General features: G+C 41.8%; 1 protein-coding gene across 1 annotated transcript in view; it reads left to right on the top strand.

Annotated features, from left to right (window-relative positions):
• LOC124145618 (general transcription and DNA repair factor IIH helicase subunit XPD-like) overlaps positions 1–20,315 on the top strand; it is a 38,674-nt gene extending 18,359 nt beyond the window's left edge. Inside the window, exons 19-25 of the mRNA XM_046515461.2 lie at positions 28–57; positions 8,593–8,685; positions 9,829–9,901; positions 10,890–10,960; positions 12,132–12,275; positions 13,693–13,836; positions 19,125–20,315. Coding sequence (XP_046371417.1) covers positions 28–57; positions 8,593–8,685; positions 9,829–9,901; positions 10,890–10,960; positions 12,132–12,275; positions 13,693–13,836; positions 19,125–19,217 — 648 coding nt within the window. The 3' untranslated portion in view covers positions 19,218–20,315. The remainder of the gene's footprint in view (positions 1–27; positions 58–8,592; positions 8,686–9,828; positions 9,902–10,889; positions 10,961–12,131; positions 12,276–13,692; positions 13,837–19,124) is intronic.
• Positions 20,316–21,385: the final 1,070 nt, after the last annotated feature.

The raw sequence follows: 21,385 nt of genomic DNA, 5'->3' as shown, positions 1-21,385 counted from the left end.
GCCTCATCATGTATTTCTGTTTTGCAGGAAACGATTGTGGCATCGTGGTATGAACAGGTGAGTAGAGATATGTGCTGAAAGTGTGTAGAAGGCTTGTTGTCTGTCCTCCTATGTGTGTTCTCCAGTCCAGGATTGGCTGTAGGGTGATGTAGATGCTCCTATATTTACAGACCTGTCACAAGTAGGTCAGATGACAGATCCTGGCATTGGTATTGCAGTCTTATTGCAATCACATCTTTTACTCTCATATGAAGATCTGAAGACACCCCCATAGAAGCTTACTTCCGATAAACTTTCTCATCAGCCAATTTGCATTGATGCTTTTATATTCCTGGTACGAATAAAATAAGCATTCAGACCAGCATGCCTGATTGTTATATCTCAAAAACATAGTTAATTGGCCTGTTCTGAATGTAAACAATAAAGGCCACGGCACTATTATATTATTGTGTATATGCACCATGTCCTATCTGAGAACCATGGCATGTACAAAGGAAGTATAACAAGTGTTATTTGTGTTCTGGGTGGAAATTTCCAAAACAAAGTGGTAAAGAAATAAGCAGCATTGTTTTAGAAGGCTGACATCTGATTGGCTGAAGAACCAATGCTTCCTTCATTAAGATTGTGCATCACTTCATGCAGAGAGGTATTGTATCAGAGTTAAAGGTTTGATGTAAATGAGATTGAGTGATACTGTTTCTTCCATGAATGATATTCTTGGCAAATAAGGAAGAAGACGGTTGAAATTTATGTCTTTGAAATATTGTCGACATAAATATTTCATCAAAGGCTTGAGGTCTCATGTGGTATCCCCCGAACTGTTCTTGATGGTGATTAGATGAACTTTGATTTTTTTCTTGTTCTTCTTGAGGTGAAATGGGGTTTAATGTTGTGCCCAAGATTATTGCACTTACATAGTGATGTGCATGCACATGTGTTTGTGTGTGTGGCTGCTTGTACTAGTCCGGACTATTGACGATTTTATAGCGCTAGCCCACTGAGATACCATGCAGCAGTTTAACCTGAATACCCAATAGACACACTTTACTGACTCCGAGCCGACCAGTCCTTGTTTTAACCCCTTAATGCCATGATCCAGGCATGGTAACAAGTATCATATTTTACCAATTTTGTTTCTTGTTATAAAAGCTAATGACCTGATTGGCCACTTGTCATCTTGTCATCTTGTAATCTTGTAAAGGCCTTGCTTGTTGGCATAAGCAATAGCTTATAGACTGATTAGTTTGTAAACTTGATATTGATATGATCTCAGACTTATTGACTGGTGAAGGAATAAGGGAAGATAATACACATGTTGATATCCTCACATAGTATTGTCTGGTAAATCTGAGAGTATAGTGTGGTCCCAATGAGGTCCCCGTGAGATCCTTGTGAGATCCCTGTGTGGTCCCCATGTGATCCCTGTGTGGTCCCTGTGTGGTCCCAGTGAGTTCCCTGTGAGATCACTGTGTGGTTACTGGGAGGTCCCAGTGTGGTCCCAATGTGGTCCCAGTGAGTTCCCTGTGAGATCACTGTGTGGTTACTGTGAGGTCCATGTAAGGTCCCTGTGTGGTCCCTGTAAGATCCCTGTGTGGTCCCTGTAAGATCCCTGTGTGATCCCTGTGTGGTCCCAATGAGGTCCCGGTGAGATCCTTGTGAGATCCCTGTGTGGTCCCCATGTGGTCCCAGTGAGTTCCTTGTGAGATCACTGTGTGGTTACTGTGAGGTCCATGTAAGGTCCCTGTGTGGTCCCTGTAAGATCCCTGTAAGGTCCCTGTAAGATCCCTGTGTGATCCCTGTGTGGCATTAAACAACAAAGAAACAGTAGGTTCACTGATGATGTAGCGGATAACTGGAACCTTGAGATCATCAAAGTGTCGTCATTTGTCCACAAATTGTTGCCTTTCACCAGCTTTTGTTGTCAACAGTCACAGACAAATAAAAACTGACAACCACTCTTGGATGTTGTGTAATTTATTATCTGGGTGAATAAAATGGACTTCCCTTTGTGTTTGTGGACGTATCTGGTTGAGTTACAAGTAGATGTAGTGTCCCAAGTGAATAATCTTAGTCAGAGCCACTGATTGTTAATACTAGGAATGACCGAGTGTGAGCAACTATGCCATTTTGTCCTTTAAGTGCCAGAATTGACAGCCTGATTGTGACTTACATGGGTTTTCACACGAGTTGTTTATGACTTGCATCAATTTGGGCATTGCTCCAAGAAGCGGATTCAACCAGCTGACATAACCAGCTGACAATTCAGCTGAGAACACCATGATATAGTGGTGTTATCTCAGACTTTTCTGTGCACTGTGGTCATGTTGTCAACGACAAGGCTGTTTGTTGTGTAGAGTGCAATCCCATAGCCACGCCCTGACCTGCTGATGTTCAGGATTGACTGTGGATTTTTTTCAGTTCATTGAGGTGTGGTCAAAACTGCGATGTGCAAACTGTATGAGAAAACATGAAATTTGTGGAACCTAGGCGAGCTGGAAATAACAGGCAGCGAGCGTGCACGTTTGGTGTTTCATTCCTTCTCGGCCTTCGTTCTCAAAGGGTAGTTTGAACAATGAATATGTGTGAATTACGCATGCCGATACACATGAGCAGAAAGGGAATTCCCTCAGCCGTAATATTGAGATTCCCTTACATGACATAGTATTAAAAGTAGTCGCTTCAGTGGGCTTGGCTTAATTTTTTACTTTCGTTGGGAAATGAATGCAAAAACACAATTCAGCTAATCAGAATGCAGGAATTACAAAACAAAAATTTGATATTTAAGTATAACTCACTCACAAGTATGGGAGATGTTTAACATGTTACACAGGAGCAGAGCACACTCGCATGTCGCCAACTGAGGCAGTGGTTGCATAGCGTGATTTTGTCTGTTCAGTTGCATGATAAATGACAGAGTTCTGCTAAAGAGCATTGCAAAGGAAGGGGTAGTGGTTGGTCCACAACAAGTAGTACTATGGATATGTGTGTGTCTTGTCATGGCTGACGAGCTGTAGTGGCACATAATAGTATGCTCTGATGTGATGTACCTAATGACAGTGAAAAGGATGACAGTGAATGTGCATAGATAACAACTGAGAAGTATCGTGACAATGAAGGAAATTCATTTGCTGTAAAAATGGAATTCTTTTTTTACCTCAGAATAATAATGAATAGTGTCATGTCATTCATCACATGATTGTGAAGGTTGAGACCTTAACATAGTGATAGTTGACTCAATGACATACTCTTTAATTTATCCCATGTGACTGTTTGTAGTGTTTCAGCATACTGTAAATTGTATTATTGCTAGCTGGACTAATCTTGTGTAACTGGATAATCATAGCACTAGTCTTCACATTCTGATGCACTGTGGGTCATGGTGTCAGCCTTGCATTATTTTTATTCAAACACACCATGATTCCCGGTGGGGATTCTGGGTTAGAACAGGTCCCCAGCAATCCAAATGGATCTGATGGTATGTGGTTGACAGCATGTCATTGTACCCTGACAGTGTGGATCATTGTTCACAATATGAATCACTGGATTGTCTAGGGGCGGTCGGGTAGCCTAGTGGTTAAAGCGTTCGCTTGTCACACCTTAGACCCGGGTTCCATTCCCAACATGGGTACAATGTGTGAAGCCCATTTCTGGTGTCCCCCGCCGTGATATTGCTGGAATATTGCTAAAAGCGACGTAAAACCATACTCACTCACTCACTCACTGGATTGTCTGGTCCAGACTCATTTATTTACAGGTCAGTCATATAGATGGAATATTGCTGAGTATGGCACAAAACAAACGTTCTGTTAGTTGCATGTTGGCTCAACTGTGTCCGAGACAAGTACCTGTCATCTTGAAAAAATGCTTATTGGAAGAAAATAAACGGCATTGCTGAAGGTTTATGAGGTTTTATTCAGAAATAAGTTAAAAATGACATTAACTTAAATCCTTTATGTACAACATTTGTACATCACAATGTTGGTGATATGAATATGCATGAAACTTTGTACAATGATGTAGTAGTAAAATGTACAGGTATACTATAAACAAGTCATCGTAGAATGTATTGAAAACTCAATGTAACAAATTTCTGCAATAATACACACCACAATATGAGAAAACAAAGTGATATAAAACATTGTTTTATGAATAAAACTATGCATGGTGACAGGATGAATGATAGGAAACACTTAAGATTGAATCACAGTAGATAAAAACTTAAGGGCTATCACAATATTTGCAAATCACAGTTCAGTTTCATAAGAAGTCATATCATACATATATACAATCAAAGATATTTACAGCACGTAGTTATTCTATGTACATAGCACTGTTATGTATATAGCACTGAGCAAGGCAAACTTGCAATATGATATCACAATAACCATAAAACGAACATAACACTGCATATATGTAAAACAGTATTTTCAAATGGCACAACACTCAAAGAAGGCAAATCTAGATTTATCTCCAATCTAAATATGTAGAAATTGGTTCACCAGAGTTATCTGCCCTTAATGTTTTGCTGAGTTGATGAGGGATGAGAGCTGTTGAATAACAAAGGAATTATCCATTGACTTATGTTGGCCATCTTTGGATAGTGAATGACATATGGTTAGTAGACGCTCTTGTAAGTGCTGTTTCTCTACTTTAGGACGGGTGTTGTTGCTACGATTTCGCTTGTTTGCAAACCAGGACTTGACCTGCGACACTGTGATACCTCCCTCGGTGGCCATCTTGAGTTTATCCTGTTTGTTGGGGTATGGATTTTCCCGGTGTCCATTGTACCACTCGACCATGATCATGATTGCTTGGTGATTCAGGGGCTCATTATGTCGTCCACGCTTGTAGCTTGTATCATCAGCCGCTGGATCTGTATCTTGCCGCTTCCTCTTGCCGGGCTTACAATGAGATTTGACGTCTGCTGCCACTAGGGGGAGTTTCTCACTGGATGTAGAAACCTGGGCAGACTGGATGTGGACAGGAGTGATTTTGGATGACGTCTGCTTGGGATGCTTGATGTGAACTGGGGAAACCTTGGATGTCACATGGGAGACTTGAATGGGAGAGATTGGCTCATACTTAGCACAGATGGATCCTAATGGATAGGGTTGACTGTTGTGATGGGAGGGTGTTGCAACAACACTGCCAGGTAGCTTGGTAGTGCTGGGTGTGGCTTGGTTGATGGGTGTGCACTGTTTGACCCCATTAGTGGTATGTGACTCTGATTTCTGTTTGGAAAGCACTGAGAAGAAGGATGAAGCAAAGCCTGGGATCTGGGGGGGCGTCTCTTTAGTCTGTGGAAATAAAGAATTGTATTGATATATGGAAAATAACATTTATTTGGTATAATACCATTAAAAGGAAGTAAAGGACCACCTGATTCTTTCAAATTACTATAGTTAATGTCATGCCATGGCATAACCAGAATTATATGAAAGAATCGACTGGTCCTTTTTCCCTTATGGGTGCATGGCATGTTGTAATTTTAACAAAGATTATTCCATTCATACTGTGCCAAATGATCACAGTTGAGTGAGTGAGTGAGTGAGTATCATGGCGGGGGACACCAGAAATGGGCTACACACATTGTACCCATGTCAGGAATCGAACCCGGGTCTTTGGCGTGACGAGCTAACGATTTAACTACTAGGCTACCCGACTGCCCAGATCACAGTTGAAATTGATTTACATTTCTGCATTACGAAGTACAGTAAACTCTACTTGACAGAACATTTGCCTGCTTGTCATTGAAGTCGGTAAACAACTTACAGAAAAACACTTTCTTATCTGACACAATAGAAAGAATACCAGACATCTGATGTAGATGGTTGGAATTAAAAAGATATTGTCAAATACCCACAGGAGAAGGTTGGTGGACCTCTTCAGAAACCACGTTAGCATGCAGAAAGCTGGTTGTCTAAATGGTTCGATCATTCTAGTATTGGTTTCAACATTTTCAGAAGACAATTCAGGGATTTATCTAGACTGCTAACGGACGAGATTTGGTCCTCTACATTTCTGAACTTACGTTAATATACTTATAACCATGATGACCAAGGGCATGTCCTGTGTTGTGGAAGGGAAGGTGGACCAGATGGAATTAGGGGAGGGTCATCCAAAAGGTGACAAGCATTAAGGAGGGTCATAATTTTTTGTATGTTTGTACATCAAAATACCTGTTATGATTTTTGTCATTGGGCTTTTAAGGTAAAGTAACTTTTCATGCCATGAGCAATTAGTTCAGAATCCCTGATAAATCACTGCTATTGTTTTACAACATGATCGAGGACAGTTGGACTTGAAGAAACTCACCTGTGACTGGTAGGCACTGGTAGACAGTGAATGCAGAGAATCCTCCGACAGGTATCCGCTGTCCATGTACTCTCGTCCTCCCGGACTGCGCCAGATGGAGGTACAGGGACTCATCACCGGCGATGTCGGGGGTGGGGGGGACTGGAGGAGGCTGTCGGGGGTCATCTGTTTCCCAATTGGAGACACATCATGAGAGTCCATCTGTAAAACGGTCTGGATGATGTCCGGGGTTGAGCAACGGCCGTACATACAGTCAGGGGCATCTGTCACTGGGTAGTATGCAATGACTGGTGCATACTCGTGGGGGTGCTGTGGCGAGTCTATGGGCAGGCACTGCGAGAGGGTAGACCATGGAGAATGCATGCTCAAGTCCTCATGCTTCACATATGATGAGTGGTGGTAGGGGTGACAGGCGTACAAGTCTGTGGGACTCACTTCTACTTTGTGATGGAGTCTGTCATGGTGAGCACCTACATGGCTAACCCATTTGGGTTTGGGCATGTGTTCCTGAAGTTGGGACAAGTTTCGGCTGGCTTCATGGAGGTTATAGGATCCAGCCACCATGGCTGTCAGGAAATCAGGAATTTTTGAGGATGGACCAGTGGTATGATACATTTTCCCTCTATTTGAATCAGTCATAGTACAGATAAACAGATAAACTGAGTCTGCTATGTTATGTGTAGGTCAGCTTGTTTGGATATCCTTGAGCATCCTGTTTAGTACTTATACATATTTGCCTCCACTGACACTCACTGGTCATGTGATCTCAATGCCAGCTTTGATTGGGTCCTCGGCTCTGCATGATGACAGCTGATTGGCTGTGTTGACTGAAGCCAAGCTCACTGTGTTGAGTGAAGAGTGCCTGGTGATTGGTGTCATTGTTCAGGTCAATACAGGTCAATCATTTATCCTAAATTGGTTTTGAATTAATGACACTCTTTTCTTAAATACATTTCATTGCAGTGAAGTTATTTTGGAGTGAGTACATAATCCTGTGAGTATTGACAATACAAACATTTGCCTCTCCACAGGACGTGTAAACTCTCTGGGGAGATGTCAACAACACTTGTTATGTATTTTTAATAATAACATCATCTTTAAAAGTAATATCTGTTTACAAACTCCTATATACACACACCATGTCATAAAGTCTTCAATTAATAATGTTGTTGTTGTTTTATATGCTTGAAGCCTAGTGGTTAAAGCATTCACTCATCACGCCAAAGACCCGAGTTTGATTCTCAACTTTGTCACAACTTGTGAAGCTGATTTTTCTTGGGCCCACCGCCTTGATAATGCTGGAATATTGCTAAAAGCAGTAATACAATACTCACTAACTCTTTGTGCTTGAAGTGGATGGCAAAGCTTGTTTTATTGCTTTGTATGTGATAGTTCCGGAGCACCCTGGACTTGGCCAGTGCTTGTTGGGAGACAATGACCTACCTGTTGGCAGGAGTTAGGTAACCTGTCTTCATCATATGCATGCTTTTCATGAACTTGCACAGAATTCTTGTTTTTGTAGGTGAATTGCATGTATAATTGTAAATGGGTACAAGCATTTGAAATTGACAACAGACCTCTCTTTTTAAGGGGAGGCTGGTACACTGATTTCCTGATCTGTTGTATGAGGAATTAGGGAGGATATATAATCCTCTAGTCTTGCTTCTGTGAAGTACTTAAATGTGTGTTATGCAGGGGTATTTGTATATTTTGTAGCTAATATGCCAGTTTTTCTCATGAATAATAAGATGATTTGGCCTCAGTAGTTGATGACCGTGATAATCAAGATATTTTGTGGTTGCTGAAGACCTACTCTACCCCGGATCTTCATTGGCATGTAGTGATTTTGCTATTAATCATAATTTTGTGGCAGTGACAGAAACCTATGTCATCTGACGATCCCTATAACATCAGGAAATCACTAGATCAATGAACAGTACTTATCAACAAAGGATTATCCTATTAATGTTATTGCTTTGATGTAAATGTTGACTTGGGATAATTAATGATTGGTTACATATGATTGACTGTTAGTTCTGGCTGATTGGTTATCATGCTTGCCATGTGTGAGTGACAGTGTGTTTATACAGCTCATGTGACCCACTCACTCAACTCACTAGGCTTACACTGCTACTCAGGGAGAAAACCCAGGCTATTGCAGCTCAGAATAATATAAACAATAATCACCAGTTGTACTAATGCTCCCACTTGGGACATGGTACAAAAATAGAACATTTACATGGTGCATGGTAAATTTTTTGAAATTCCATCTTGCAGGGCATCATAGACCAGGTGCAGAAGCACAAGCTGCTGTTCATCGAGACACAGGATGCTGCAGAGACCTCGTTAGCTCTGCTGAACTATCAGAAGGTGGGTCATGTGTTCTCACTGAGCAAGGGGGCGCGGGTGGCCCAGTCGTCTAAGGCGCCGCGGTTCGCTGTGCAGAGTTGCATCCCTTGGGCACGCCAGAACCTATGATTGTGGGTTCGAATCCCGGTTCGTCCCAATTATGTTTCTAGGTTTGTCAGCACCATACCCGTTTCACCGAAGTGGTAAAAGTCTAAGACCTGCATCACTTCAGGCTTTCCTCCCACATTAAGCTGACACGCCGCGATATAACTTGATTACTGTCAAAAGCGGCGTTAAAACCAACTCACTCACTCTCACTGAGCAATGCAAATAAAGAAGCTCTTCCAGGTTTAACTCACAGATCAGACCAGTTGTATTGTTTGCCTTACAGACTCCAACATGTGTTCAGTTTTCTGAGTTTTAAAGAGAAAAAGAGGACAAAGAAAATATTGCTTTGATTAATATCATTAGAATTTCTTATATAAGTGTGAAAATGCCTGTTGATTGGAACTATAAGGTAACTTAAAGTGGCAATAGGGGGGTTTCAGTTCTGAAGAAAGAATTTTGTTCGTTTGGGATATTGTTTTGTAGCATTTGTAATCTCCAATTACTATATACTATATATTAATACCGTATTCGACGTAATAAGCGCCCACAGCGATATTTGCTAATATATTGGCTAGTGAACAATCCCAATTAGCACCCCTTCCGATTGATCAATGTACACATGACTTATTTATTCGTGTATAATATGCATACATGTGTTAAATGCATTCTTAATTATGGGCAATTAAATTCTGGAAAAATATATCTGTCGTATATAAACATTTCAGGCTGTCAGCATAAACCACGAAATTTACGATCTTTTAACTTATTTTTCATCAAAATAATATTCTAGTAAGAGCCCCTTATTTCTAATTTTGAGAGCGCCCTGGGCGCTTATTGTGGCGAAGACGGGATGTCAAAAACGAATGAGAGATTACATCGAACATGTTGAAGAGTTAGATGTTTATAATTTGTATTTGGATTTGTGTATGGGATAAAATCAGTGTTCTGTACATATAAAAAACCAATTGATTACAATTTAATTGCTTGTCTAGAAATGTAAGAGAAATCAAAACACAGATTTTCAAGGAGGACTGACTGAGTGTTTTTATGTATTAGGCGTGTGAGAATGGCCGAGGAGCTGTGCTGTTGTCAGTGGCCAGAGGAAAAGTATCAGAGGGTATCGACTTTGGTTAGTATGTTCTCTAGATTCATAAATAATGCTTTACAGTGTATTAATCAATTTGTTCTAAGCTGCTTTCAGAAATATTCTGAGGTGGTGACAACCTAGTGGTTGAAGTGTTCGCTTGTCACACCGAAGTCCCAAGTTCAGTTCCCCATATGGATAGTATGTGTTAAGCCCATTTCTGGTGTCCCATGCCGTGAAATTGCTGGAATAATGCTAAAAGACGCGTAAAATCCAACACACTCACTCACAGTTATCCAGCTTTACCACAGCAGCCTGTATTTAAGGATTAGGGACTCAAAAGGGCTGAGTTGGATATGTGCATCATGTGCATCTGTCTCCCTCACTCGTCAGACCGCCTCCGTGGTCTAGTGGTAGAGCATCAGCCCGGAGAGCGGAAGGTTCGGGGTTTGATCCCCGGCCGTGTCATACCAAAAGACGTTAACAGATGGTACTTGTTGTGACCCTGTCTGGCACTCAGTATTAAGGGGCTTAAACAAGGATTGGCCGGCTTGGAGTCAGTTTACTGTGTCTGGGTGGGGTATTCATGTTAAACTGCGGCTTGGTATGTCAGTGAGTTAGCATTATAAATGGGCATCAGTCCGGACTAGTACAAGCAGCCACACACAACCACACACACACACGTTCATGCACGTCGCTATATAAGTGCAATGATCTTGGACGCGACGTTAAACCCAATTTCACCTCACCTAGTTACTCATCATGATCATCATCAGTTTTGTTCGTTTGTTTGTTTTTTAACGACACACTCAGCAATATTCCAACAGGGTGACAGTTGTCTGTAAGTCTCAACCAGACAATCAATTGATTGGCATCATGAGCATCAATCTACGTAACTGGGATACAATTACATACATCAACCAAGTCGACCCGATCCCGTTAGTCTCCTCTTACAACAAGCATGGGTTTGCTGAAGACCAATTCTAACCCGGATCTTGAATAAATCTCTCTTAAGTTTATGTATTATTTTCAGACCACCATTTGGGCCGGGCTGTCGTCATGTTTGGTGTGCCATACGTCTACACACAAAGCAGAATCCTCAAGGTAGGAAAGAGATGGTGGTGTTTTGTTTGTTAATGCAGCACTACATGGATGAGTTGACAGAGTCATCAAGCTTTCCACATCACTATCATAAAACATACTTTTAAACCTTCCAGACGAGGGAGGGGTAGAACAGGTGCCCTGTACCCAATGTTTGATGTAAGAGGTGACCAGGAGATATCAGACATAGTTGAACAGCTGAGAGAGGATTGGTGCTAGGAGCATGCGGGTGAACAGACATGGCCTGGCTGGGGTGTTGTTGAATATGACCCAAAGATGGGTTTTTCAGGGGTTTTCTGTTTTAGGCCATTCTACAGTTACGTGTATCTTTGGTAGGGTTTAATAAGAATGGTTATATTTTCTGAACAATAATTTTCTGAATATATATCAATTCATTTAGGTTGTGCTAAATAAACTGAAGGGCAAGGTAAACCGAGTTTGTTTTATATGTAATTGAAAATTGAAAGAAGTGTTGTAAAATTTGATTATGTCTGTTTAACCATCACTCATTCCTGCAACAGTTTGTAAACAGTGATCTGTGGCTGGGTAATGTTGAGTATGTTCAGTGAAGACTGAAGTAAGAACTAAATTTGAAACCACGTGACCCCTTCCCTGTTTGAAATTAACAGTGATTAGTGATTTTTTTTTACATAGATGAGATCATACAGACTTCAATTTGTCCAAACTCTGTCACTATCAAACCTTAAACAAGGAAGTGCTTTACAACTTGAGAAATCCAGACAATGTTTCATTGAAAATCATAATGTTTGTGTCAGGTTGTAAAAGGTGTACCGTATTTGACGTAATGAGCGCCCAGGGCGCTCTCAAAAATAGAAATAGGGGGCTCTTATTAGAATGGTATTTTGGTGGGAAAAAAACAGAGTTGAAAGATAGATTTCGTGGTTTATGCTGACAGCCTGAAATGTTTATATACGACAGATATATTTTTCCAGAATTTAATTGCCCATAATTAAGGGTGCATATAACACACGAGTGCGTTTTATACAGGAATAAATAAGTCTTGTGTACATTGATCAATCGGAAGGGGTGCTAATTGGGATTGTTCACTAGCCAATATATCAACAAATATCGCCGTGGGCGCTTATTAGAGCGGGGCGCTTATTACGTCGAATATGGTAATATAGCTGACAGATGATACATTGCACTGACACAGGCCCGTCTCGAGTATCTGCGAGACCAGTACCAGATACGTGAGAATGACTTCCTGACATTTGACGCCATGCGGCATGCAGCCCAGTGTATGGGGAGAGCTCTCCGAGGGAAAACTGACTACGGTATCATGGTTCTTGCAGACAAGGTACAAAACTCCCTCACCCCACATTATTCTTTATTATGCCTCAAAGTGAGATTGACCAATCAGAGAGCAGAACTACTGACCCCACATGAGCCCGTATACCGTCAGTAAAAATCCAAGATGGTTGATACTTACCTAATATGAGACTGTATACTGTCAGTAACAGCCATTTTGGATTTTCCAACACCAATCTCACATTTTTCACATGGAAATTCTGGTACAGAAATTTTTATTCGACACTGTGTTGTGTTTTAATATCATTAATTGTGATGAGCAAAGACATTATTTATTAAAGAAACCACCTTTGTGACTTTATTGATAAAAATTTTAGAGAAAACGGAGGTCAGTGAGTTACAAATAGCAACGTCTTAGAACATAATATAGGATGACGTCACAAACAAGAAACGTACAGAAATTCATTATTCGACACTGTTTTGTGTTTTAATATCATTAGTTTTGATGTGCAAAGACGTTAATGTTTTAAGACGATAGCTTGTCTGGTCCAGATTATTTTCAGACCACTGTCATATAGCTGAAATATTGTACGGCTGAGTACAGCTTTAACCTACAACACAAAAAATCTGTTCTTTGGTTCAAATCCCTGAGAGGATTCCGGGTTCAAATCGGCCTCCAACCTTTGCTGGTCATAAGAGGTGGCCAAATGTATTGTGTGGTAAGGCTTGTTGACTGAGTTTATGACATATTATCATTTCCAGACAGTGTGGTTCATTGCTCACAATATCAATCACTGGATTGTCCCAATCTGACTTGATTATTTACAGGCTGTTGTTATCTAGCTGGAATATTGCTGAATGTGGCATTTAACAGCTTACAAACCGACAATAGAAATCCTAGAATTGCCCTGATTGTGATCCTGGTTTGTCATCACTGTGCCTGTACCTTTTTTTAGAGTTTTGTACTCAACAGTGGTATGCAACAATGACTTGCATACTCGACATTGACATCCGTCCTATGACTGAAATACTGTTTAAAGCAGTGTTAGATCCAACAGACTAAATGCATGGTTTAAAATTAACATAGGTCTTCTAGTCCATGACTAGAAAAATGCAGGAAAGACAAGTGTCTTTCACTTTCACTTTTACCATTACGTAAATGGCAACTCTAGCAGATCATGTTTGCTTACAAGTGAAGATACTAATATATTTCTAACCCTGAGAAGTAGCACTTGTCCTGTATATTGAAGAACTGTACGCTTGAAAGGTTGTTCTACAGTGCCATGTTAGTCAACTCAAGTCCATAGTCCATATCAAAATGTCAGTAGCTAAATAAATCTGCCTTCTCATTAATTATGTTCCATTAACAACATGTGAAAGCATTCTTCAGTTTTAGTTTCTATAAGACAATCCCAGTTGTTTAATCATCACTGTAGAGTTGTAAAGCTATTGCTACTATCTGACAGAGATTCGCAAGGGCAGACAAGCGCGGGAAGCTACCTCGATGGATCCAGGAGCACCTGAATGACCACTTCTGTAACCTTTCCATTGATGAGGCCATCCAGGTGTCCAAGAAGTTCCTACGGATGATGGCTCAACCATTCAGCAGGGTAGGTATAAACAACCAGTTTGTGACTCAACCATTCAGTAGGGTTCGTATAGACCACCAGGTGATGGTTCAACCATTCAGTAGGGTTAGTATAGACCACCAGTTGGTGACTCAACCATTCAGTAGGGTTAGTATAGACCGCCAGTCGATGGCTCAACCATTCAGTAGGGTTAGTATAGACCACCAGTTGATGGCTCAACCATTCAGTAGGGTTCGTATAGACCAACAGGTGATGGTTCAACCATTCAGTAGGGTTAGTATAGACCACCACTTGGTGACTCAACCATTCAGTAGGGTTAGTATAGACCGGGGGCGGTCGGGTAGCCTAGTGGTTAAAGCGTTCGCTCGTCATGCCGATGACCCGGGTTCGATTCCCGACATGGGTACAATGTGTGAAGCCCATTTCTGGTGTCCCCCGCCGTTATATTGCTGGAATATTGCTAAAAGCGGCGTAAAACCATACTCACTCACTCACTCACTAGTATAGACCGCCAGTTGATGGCTCAACCATTCAGTAGGGTTAGTATAGACCACCAGTTGATGGCTCAACCATTCAGTAGGGTTCGTATAGACCAACAGGTGATGGTTCAACCATTCAGTAGGGTTAGTATAGACCACCAGTTGGTGGCTCAACCATTCAGCAGGGTAGGTATAAACAACCAGTTGGTGGCTTAACCATTCAGTAGGGTTAGTATAGACCACCAGGTGATGGCTCAACCATTCAGTAGGGTTAGTATAGACCACCAGTTTGTGGCTCAACCATTCAGTAGGGTTAGTATAGACCAACAGGTGATGGTGCAACCATTCAGTAGGGTTAGTATAGACCACCAGTTGGTGGCTCAACCATTCAGCAGGGTAAGTATAAACAACCAGTTGGTGGCTTAACCATTCAGTAGGGTTAGTATAGACCACCAGGTGATGGCTCAACCATTCAGCAGGGTAAGTATAAACGACCAGTTGGTGGCTCAACCATTCAGTAGGGTTAGTATAGACCAACAGGTGATGGTTCAACCATTCAGCAGGGTAAGTATAAACAACCAGTTGGTGGCTTAACCATTCAGTAGGGTTAGTATAGACCACCAGTTTGTGGCCCAACCATTCAGTAGGGTTAGTATAGACCAACAGGTGATTGTTCAACCATTCAGCAGGGTAAGTATAAACAACCAGTTGGTGGCTCAACCATTCAGTAGGGTTAGTATAGACCACCAGGTGATGGCTCAACCATTCAGTAGGGTTAGTATAGACCACCAGTTTGTGACTCAACCATTCAGTAGGATTAGTATAGACCACCAGTTTGTGGCCCAACCATTCAGTAGGGTTAGTATAGACCAACAGGTGATGGCTCAACCATTCAGCAGGGTAAGTATAAACGACCAGTTGGTGGCCCAACCATTCAGTAGGGTTAGTATAGACCACCAGTTTGTGGACCAACCATTCAGTAGGGTTAGTATAGACCACCAGGTGATGGCTGAACCATTCAGCAGGGTAGGTATAAACCACCAGTTGGTGGCTCAACCATTCAGTAGGGTTAGCAGGGTAGGTATAAACGACCAGTTGGTGGCTCAACCATTCAGTAGGATTAGTATAGACCACCAGTTGGTGGCTCAACCATTCAGGAGGGTTAGTATAGACCACCAGTTTGTGACTCAACCATTCAGTAGGGTTTGTATAGACCACCAGGTGATGGTTCAACCATTCAGTAGGGTTCGTTTAGACCACCAGTTGATGGCTCAACCATTCAGCAGGGTTAGTATAAACAACCAGTTGGTGGCCCAACCATTCAGTAGGGTTAGTATAGACCACCAGGTGATGGTTCAACCATTCAGCAGGGTAAGTATAAACAACCAGTTGGTGGCTTAACCATTCAGTAGGGTTAGTATAGACCACCAGTTTGTGGCCCAACCATTCAGTAGGGTTAGTATAGACCAACAGGTGATTGTTCAACCATTCAGCAGGGTAAGTATAAACAACCAGTTGGTGGCTCAACCATTCAGTAGGGTTAGTATAGACCACCAGGTGATGGCTCAACCATTCAGTAGGGTTAGTATAGACCACCAGTTTGTGACTCAACCATTCAGTAGGATTAGTATAGACCACCAGTTTGTGGCCCAACCATTCAGTAGGGTTAGTATAGACCAACAGGTGATGGCTCAACCATTCAGCAGGGTAAGTATAAACGACCAGTTGGTGGCCCAACCATTCAGTAGGGTTAGTATAGACCACCAGGTGATGGCTCAACCATTCAGTAGGGTTAGTATAGACCACCAGTTTGTGACTCAACCATTCAGTAGGATTAGTATAGACCACCAGTTTGTGGCCCAACCATTCAGTAGGGTTAGTATAGACCAACAGGTGATGGCTCAACCATTCAGCAGGGTAAGTATAAACGACCAGTTGGTGGCCCAACCATTCAGTAGGGTTAGTATAGACCACCAGTTTGTGGACCAACCATTCAGTAGGGTTAGTATAGACCACCAGGTGATGGCTGAACCATTCAGCAGGGTAGGTATAAACCACCAGTTGGTGGCTCAACCATTCAGTAGGGTTAGCAGGGTAGGTATAAACGACCAGTTGGTGGCTCAACCATTCAGTAGGATTAGTATAGACCACCAGTTGGTGGCTCAACCATTCAGGAGGGTTAGTATAGACCACCAGTTTGTGACTCAACCATTCAGTAGGGTTTGTATAGACCACCAGGTGATGGTTCAACCATTCAGTAGGGTTCGTTTAGACCACCAGTTGATGGCTCAACCATTCAGCAGGGTTAGTATAAACAACCAGTTGGTGGCCCAACCATTCAGTAGGGTTAGTATAGACCACCAGGTGATGGCTCAACCATTCAGTAGGGTTAGTATAGACCACCAGTTGGTGGCTCAACCATTCAGTAGGGTTAGTATAGACCAACAGGTGATGGTGCAACCATTCAGTAGGGTTAGTATAGACCACCAGTTGGTGGCTCAACCATTCAGCAGGGTAAGTATAAACAACCAGTTGGTGGCTTAACCATTCAGTAGGGTTAGTATAGACCACCAGGTGATGGCTCAACCATTCAGCAGGGTAAGTATAAATGACCAGTTGGTGGCTCAACCATTCAGTAGGGTTAGTATAGACCAACAGGTGATGGTTCAACCATTCAGCAGGGTAAGTATAACCAACCAGTTGGTGGCTTAACCATTCAGTAGGGTTAGTATAGACCACCAGTTTGTGGCCCAACCATTCAGTAGGGTTAGTATAGACCAACAGGTGATTGTTCAACCATTCAGCAGGGTAAGTATAAACAACCAGTTGGTGGCTCAACCATTCAGTAGGGTTAGTATAGACCACCAGGTGATGGCTCAACCATTCAGTAGGGTTAGTATAGACCACCAGTTTGTGGGTCAACCATTCAGTAGGATTAGTATAGACCACCAGTTTGTGGCCCAACCATTCAGTAGGGTTAGTATAGACCAACAGGTGATGGCTCAACCATTCAGCAGGGTAAGTATAAACGACCAGTTGGTGGCCCAACCATTCAGTAGGGTTAGTATAGACCACCAGTTTGTGGACCAACCATTCAGTAGGGTTAGTATAGACCACCAGGTGATGGCTGAACCATTCAGCAGGGTAGGTATAAACCACCAGTTGGTGGCTCAACCATTCAGTAGGGTTAGCAGGGTAGGTATAAACGACCAGTTGGTGGCTCAACCATTCAGTAGGATTAGTATAGACCACCAGTTGGTGGCTCAACCATTCAGGAGGGTTAGTATAGACCACCAGTTTGTGACTCAACCATTCAGTAGGGTTTGTATAGACCACCAGGTGATGGTTCAACCATTCAGTAGGGTTCGTTTAGACCACCAGTTGATGGCTCAACCATTCAGCAGGGTTAGTATAAACAACCAGTTGGTGGCCCAACCATTCAGTAGGGTTAGTATAGACCACCAGGTGATGGCTCAACCATTCAGCAGGGTTAGTAGGGACCACCAGGTGATGGCTCAACCATTCAGCAGGGTTAGTATAAACAACCAGTTGGTGGCTTAACCATTCAGTAGGGTTAGCATAGACCATGAGTTGGTGACTCAACCATTCAGTAGGGTTAGTATAGACCATGAGTTGGTGGGTCAACCATTCAGTAGGGCTAGTATAGACCACCAGGTGATGGCTCAACCATTCAGCAGGGTTAGCATAGACCATGAGTTGGTGACTCAACCATTCAGTAGGGTTAGTATAGACCATGAGTTGGTGGGTCAACCATTCAGTAGGGCTAGTATAGACCATCAGTTGGTGGGTCAACCATTCAGTAGGGCTAGTATAGACCACCAGGTGATGGCTCAACCATTCAGTAGGGTTAGCATAGACCATGAGTTGGTGACTCAACCATTCAGTAGGGTTAGTATAGACCATCAGTTGGTGGGTCAACCATTCAGTAGGGCTAGTATAGACCACCAGGTGATGGCTCAACCATTCAGTAGGGTTAGTATAGACCACCAGGTGATGGCCCAACCATTCAGTAGTGTTAGTATAGACCACCAGGTGATGGCTCAACCATTCAGTAGGGTTAGTATACGGTAGACCACCAGTTCATGGGTCAACCATTCAGTAGGGTTAGTAAAGACCACCAGGTGATGGGTCAACCATTCAGTAGGGTTAGTATAGACCACCAGGTGGTGGCTCAACCATTCAGCAGGGTTAGTATAAACGACCAGTTGGTGGCCCAACCATTCAGTAGGGTTAGTATAGACCACCAGGTGATGGCTCAACCATTCAGCAGGGTAGGTATAAACGACCAGTTGGTGGCTCAACCATTCAGTAGGGTTAGCATAGACCACCAGTTTGTGACTCAACCATTCAGTAGGATTAGTATAGACCACGAGTTGGTGGCTCAACCATTCAGTAGGGTTAGTATAGACCACCAGTTTGTGACTCAATCATTCAGTAGGGTTTGTATAGACCACCAGTTGATGGGTCAACCATTCAGTAGGGTTAGTAAAGACCACCAGGTGATGGGTCAACCATTCAGTAGGGTTAGTATAGACCACCAGGTGGTGGCTCAACCATTCAGCAGGGTCAGTATAGATAGTCACATGGTGACTCAATTATTCAGCAGGATTAGTATTGTCAGTCAGTTTAGACCATGAAGGGTTGGACACAAAGAACTTTCAAGGGTTCTTTGAGACAGTTGTTTTGTGGAATTGCTGTTTTATATTAATCTCCTGCAGTAATCAATACTGCTTTGTAACTGACAATTTGCTGTATCAAAACACTAATGTACCAGAGGCAATGCTTGACCTTGACTTTCTATGACTCCAGGAGGACCAACTGGGACTGTCCCTTCTCACCCTAGAACAACTCCAGGCAGAAGACATGCAGAAGAAGCTGGAGTCCAAGATGCAATATGTCTGATGTCTGTGTCTGATGTCTGTTTGATAATGTGTGATAGATATCTGTCTGATGCCAGTCTGATGTCTGTGTGCCTGATGTCTGTGTGATTTGTGTCTGATATGTACATGATATATGTGTGTCTGATGTCTGTGTGCCTGATGTCTGAGTGATTTGTGTCTGATATGTGTCTGATATATGTGTGTCTGATGTACGTTTTCCTAGCAAATCTGATATGTCCCCAATGTTAGATGTCCTCTTGACATGTGTCTCTGATGTTGGTGTACACCCTGTCTGAGTGCATCAAACAATTATCATGTGATGCCTCTGTGAAACTTGAAGTGGACAAAGAAAGAAAGTGACATGATTCCACTGTGTAAGGACAACTGAATTCGGCAGTATTTGTATTAACACTCCTAAGGCTGAGTTGACAGTTACCCCAATCTTCATCTGTTACAACAAGGCCACAGGGCTCTGTTACTCCACCTCGTGGACAAACCTGTTGAGACAGCTTTGGAATACAGATCAGAGAGGAAAAGTATGTGACAAGCCCCTGTGACAATGGAAGACCAAATCACAACTATGACCTTTTTTTATTGCATGTCACATTCCCTGGCCTGTGATACTCATAGGCACAGCCAGTGGTTTGGTGTTGCTTTTCAGGATGCTGTGATATGAGACATGGAAAATGGTTACACCTAATCTTGAATTTGATCTTCCTGACAGGAATCACAGTCATCATGATAATATTTCTAGGTTTGTCAGCACCATACTAGTGCTTGTAGGTTTTACCAAAGTGGTAAGCATCTTTTGTAACTTTCCGCCCACATTAAGCTGACATACGGTGATATGGCGGGAATACTTGTAAAAGCGGCATTAAACTCAACTCATTCACTCACTCACTTCCTGACATTTTATGTTGGGAAATCTATAACATTAAATGGACATTACCACTTGCCAATGTCTCGTTCATCAAGAAGTATGTTAATCCGGACAATTTCAGTGGGACAGTGCTATCTGGATTAACATGGCCGTTGTGAATACATTTTGTACAACAGTTGTTTGTATGAAATGAATGTGAACAATTTCTACTATGGTTTAATAAAATGTGACATTTTGTAAGTTCTCTGTTATTATGAATGGATACAATGAAAGTCATTTATGTTTAGAGAAGAGTTTGCTTTTCCTTGGTCACTAAGAAGCCGACCATTAGATAATCATAAAATAAAATACAATAATCCGTTCCTGAATTGCTGTTATCCTAAACAATAAATCTTTCACTGGACATTCTGAAAATAAAGTTTTGTGGGTAAAACACATACAGATTGGATCCTTTCATAGCAAAAAAGTGTTGATAAAATATATTGTTTCTTGGAAATGTCAAGAGCGGTGTAGAATCTGAAAACATTTTGGGTGACCTGATAAAGGTCACGACAGGTCACATCGTGAAATATGTCGCAATTGGTTTAACTGACCTGAAATTATTATTTTATCAGGAATAATATATTCCAATATCGTGTTATTTTAGTTGCAGCTTCCACCATATCTACTTAAAATTATAAGAACCATAAGCGTAGCACTTTGGTACAGATGGTATGCAGGATATTTGACCAGTCACCGTAGGGACTTCCCGCGCTGCATATATTTCGACTGCGAAAACGTTAGGTTGACATTTATAAGTCAAACTGCCTCAAATATAACTTTTAGCGAGTCATGGTACGGCATTTATGATACGTGTATCCATTCTCTTGCAACTAAAGTTCGTTTCAAGGCATCAATAGCGGTAATCTGATCGTGGTTGCTGTAAATAACGGCGAGTTGTGCGATCTACCGATCACTTCGCATACGATTTCGCCGAAATTATTGTAAACATTATTATAATTATTGAATGAAATTTTGAATATAATTAATCAAATATATTGCAAACATTAATCCAGATAAACAATGATCAATTTTTGTTATTACCAGATATAATAATAGGATTAAATTGCGTACTTCAGTTCGGATTTGTTGACTGGTATTTCCGAGGGGGGGGGGGACATCGTGTCATTGGAAAACTTGAGTTTATTTAATATGTTGGTAAATTTTGGGAGCCATGCTTTACCACGCGCTATAACCGAAGCGCGCATTAACGAGGAAACACTTATGTAACAACTTGTAAATAAATGTGTGTGAAAAGTCGAACTAAAATA

Source organism: Haliotis rufescens, unplaced genomic scaffold, assembly GCF_023055435.1.
Source record: "Haliotis rufescens isolate VD_foot unplaced genomic scaffold, xgHalRufe1.0.p SCAF_3, whole genome shotgun sequence".
NCBI lineage: Eukaryota > Metazoa > Mollusca > Gastropoda > Lepetellida > Haliotidae > Haliotis > Haliotis rufescens.
This window is presented reverse-complemented; position numbering and strand designations above follow the sequence as displayed.